We start from the raw sequence: 3,954 nt of genomic DNA on the forward strand, positions 1-3,954 counted from the left end.
CCTCCCCCAGGATCTTGCACTACTACAGCCACCCCTATCACCGCCGGTTCTAAAAGTACATCACCAATGGTTTTGGGTACCGTTGGATTTAAGTCGTTGGTGATAGCGGGGCCATCACCGCCGGTTCCAGAACCGTTGGTGATGTGCACCCATCACCGCCGGTTCGTATCTGGAACCGTTGGTGATGGAGACATCAACACCGCCGGTTGAAGATACGAACCGGCGGTGAAGACCTTTTTCCCATCAATTTTTTTTTCATATAATAATATTGCATCATTTGTACAACATATATAGTAGATGAGCATCGCTATCCCTCATGTCTTCTAGCTCTGTACCAGAAACTGGTCTGCTCACACATATAGAGGCCTATCAGCAAAGCAATTCTCAAAATAGACACGAGAACATGAGTGGATTTAGCTATAACTAATGTAACCGTCAAGCATAATAAAATAGGCAGTAACAGATGCATCAGTAAAAACAATTTTCTCATCATGTCATCAAGTGACCTGAAAATCTAAGAAAATAAAGTACCAAGCATTAAATCACTGAGAATCATAGGTTTGAGTAATATACCAAACATTGCGATACTATAATTGACAATCATTGCGATAAAGCTAAACATGCTGCATGCAACACAGAGCAATAGGGGCATAGTATTGGGAAGTGTTCTCATGAAAGGAACATTTGGCATGTGATAGTTTACTTGATTACCCCATAAGAGAATTTCATGACAAACGGTTGATATACTGAGTCTGATAAATGTTAAACTTCAGAACATTTACCTCTCCGACAAGAAATAGGAAGGCTACCCCTCCCAGAATGCCTCTATGATGGCTCCTTTCTGGCCATTCTCTCGGCTATCCAGGAATGCAAATGGCATAGAATAATTTGAGTTTGTGTTTTGCTGTAAAATTGCAGAGTATACTATTAATACAAATGTCCAAACATGCAGGGAACTATTAATACAACCATACTTGTGTTTGTACAATAGACAATAGTCATTCACCATATATGAAAAAGGAATATTTGTTTATATCAGGAGAAATTCTAGACCAACAGAGCACTTCCTAAACTTAATAGTAATCATGCACATATATGAGAAAGAATATCTATGTCTTATAACACAGAGCATTTCCTAAACTGAATAATAATCATGCATATATATGTGAAAGAATATCTATGTCTTATAACACAGTTCATTTTATTTTTCAAGTATAAAATGAATAATAGTTGCATGCCTTCATCAACCAAATCTGGGCCTAGAGCTCATATAATTAATAAAGTTTGAAGAAAGTAGCTCATAGTACCTGACAATGTCTTGAACAGCATGGGAGTACTACGTCCCAAGGTGCTTAATACAAAGAGGAAAGATCAACAGTAGGAAGGAGCAGATATGGTTCTGAACCTGGGTGGAATAGAGAGTGCTGCAATCCCTCCTCTCCACTCTCCAGCAACACCTTATCTGACCATAGAATCGAATGGTGTGAGCATTAGGTAGATCCATCTTCCAAATTTAGCATGGGAGCTATCCCCACCTCCTTCCCTGAGGTTGTTGGATGAGGGCATGGTGCTCGTCTGCTACCTCCCAGCACCACTCCTCAACAGACTCCAGCTCCTCTCTCCCCTCTAAGGCTCCAAGAACAGATCAAGATGTCCCTTTCATATATAGAAATACTTTTGCTGTTTTAATTTTATTGCTTGAAAAAAAGATCCAATTCTGCTATAGAATCATTACCTTAGGAGCTCGTGGGTAGAAGGGCTCGTGGGTCACTGATGGCTTGATCCGGTAGAGCCACCTGCAGCAGAGAAGCTGAATCTGATGAATCAAATGGATGGAGCAGCGAGATTGGCTAATGTGATGGCGGAGGAGGAAATGGGCGGGGGAAGGCTCCTGGCTTCTAGGCGGCTCCGGCCTGAGCTCAGGGAGGAGTGCGCCGGCCTGATCTCAGAGCGCCACGGCGGGAAGAGGGAGGACGAGGGGGCAAAGGGCCGGCCGCAGCAGATCCACCATGCCCTGCGCGGATCCGGCCGCCATGGCCGCCGCGCAGGCCTCCGCCACCACTGCCACCATGGGAGGGCATGGGAGGAGGGAGGACGAGGGGGCGGAGGGTTAGCCGCGGCAGATCCGCCATGCCCTGCACGGATCCGGCCGCCATGGCCGCCGCGCAGGCCTCCGCCACCGCCACCGCTACAGGAGGGGGCGGGAGGAGGGTGGAGGGAGGAGGAGGGGGTGGAGGGCCGGGCGCTACCGCCATGGGAGGGCGTGGGAGGAGGGAGGATTAGGTGGAGGGCCAGCCGCCGCTGCCATGGGAGGGCGCGGGATGAGGGAGGAGGACGGGGCGGAGGGCCGGTGCCGCCGCCATGGGAGGGCGCGGGAGGAGGAAGGGGAATGGGGAGGAGGGCGGCGCCACGAGGGAGGGAGGGCTGTGGGCGGACGCCAGGGGGAGGAGGAAAAAAATACCGGAGAGAGAGAGGGAGGGGAGAATGAAAAAAATAGGTGGAGAACACATCACCGCCGGGTCGTATTACGAACCGGCGGTGATATATTAACATCACCGCCAGTGATATATAGACTATCACCGCCGGTTCGAAACAAACCGGCGGTGATGGGGCGTTTGCGATGATGTATTCGGTAGTAGTGTTGATCCGGTGGTGCAGATTGGAATTTTCATAGTTTGCATATAAAGGTGGTTTGCATAGTATACGTTGCCTAATTATAATGCCTAGGTTTGGGAGTCTTTGAGTCAGTGTGGGGTCTCCAGTATTCATGGTACAGCCGATTCTAGTATAATTTGTCCCGGATCTCTTGAAACATGAGATAAGCGTGTTGCACTGAGAGGAGGGAGAAACAATTGTCACTCGCAAGATACAAAGACACACAATTCAAGCGGATTTATGTTGTAGTTCTGAATACCCATTTATTTATTATGACCATAAGATACACAGCACATTTATCTTACATCCAGACTGCATTGGTATATGCAGGCTTTGAGCATCCATAAGAAAACACACATTATATCAGGGTATCGTCACAATAGTTTGTTACCGATTCGACTAGAATGGACGCTGTCCAAGAACATTGCCTGCCGGTGTATAGTTGCAGGTGACGAAGATACCACCATTGTCACACTTGACACGCGCGCAGCCGATGGCCTTGGTGTTGCGCCAAACCACCTGCGTGTAGTGCCCGCACTTCAGCTCCTCCGGGCGCCCTTTCATGCACGTACCAGTAGCACTGTCATAGTCTTGCTTTTCATTCACCCACATTTGCACGGCTGCAGCCACCGTCATGTCGCTGCCAGGGAAGCCCACGGCAATATTTTCACCGTAGCCAAACTTGTCACGCTCAGCCTGGTCCGAGTGCTGAAGGCTGCAGTCACCGGCGCGTCTTGCCGCGTAGGCCCGTGCGAACGCTGCAACGCTCTCATCCCAGACCACATCCTCAACACCCACCTCACGACGGGCGGCGTTGTGGAGGGAAAGGAACTCCTGCTCTTGCGCCGTGTTCTGAGCCATGGAGGCCATAGCCATGTAGAACACAAGGACAAAGGCTAGTACTGCCCTCTTGGTTGTCGCCATACGGGCCGCTAGCTTAATTTGCAGTGGATCAGTCGCAAATTCTAGTGAGACGTGTGGGTTCTTGATTGTGTGCCGTTGTGTTGTGTGTGTCTAACTGATGATGAGGTGCCTATTTATAGCCGATGGCGGCGTCCAATAACAGGAGGATTTAGAACATGGTACCCTTTGGTTTTGCATATGTTATTACCAAGTGTCTGTACCAAATTCTTAGGTTAATTTTTTTAATAAAACAAGTATGCGTGCAACAGTTGTGCCAAAGTCCAATGCACGTGCGAGGTTGGAGAAAACTAAGGAATGGATCTTGCGTTGATGCACTGGACCACTTTCTTGAAAAGATTGGCTACCAGGAACTGGTCACGGTCCATATGTATTTGC

The 3,954-nt window shown here is 48.4% G+C and overlaps 1 protein-coding gene across 1 annotated transcript; it reads right to left on the minus strand.

The window, feature by feature from the left end:
* Window positions 1-2,904: 2,904 nt before the first annotated feature.
* On the minus strand, window positions 2,905-3,659 carry LOC120639144 (pathogenesis-related protein PR-1 type-like). The gene has a single exon (XM_039915172.1). The coding sequence runs from the start codon at window positions 3,577-3,579 to the stop codon at window positions 3,055-3,057; it is 525 nt and encodes a 174-aa protein (XP_039771106.1). The 5' UTR covers window positions 3,580-3,659; the 3' UTR covers window positions 2,905-3,054.
* Window positions 3,660-3,954: the final 295 nt, after the last annotated feature.

Source organism: Panicum virgatum, chromosome 6K (genome assembly GCF_016808335.1).
Source record: "Panicum virgatum strain AP13 chromosome 6K, P.virgatum_v5, whole genome shotgun sequence".
In the NCBI taxonomy this organism is placed as follows: domain Eukaryota; kingdom Viridiplantae; phylum Streptophyta; class Magnoliopsida; order Poales; family Poaceae; genus Panicum; species Panicum virgatum.

Coding starts and splice junctions, on each gene's coding strand:
- LOC120639144 (XM_039915172.1), bottom strand. CDS start 3,579: ATGGCGACAACCAAGAGGGCAGTACTAGCCTTTGTCCTTGTGTTCTAC.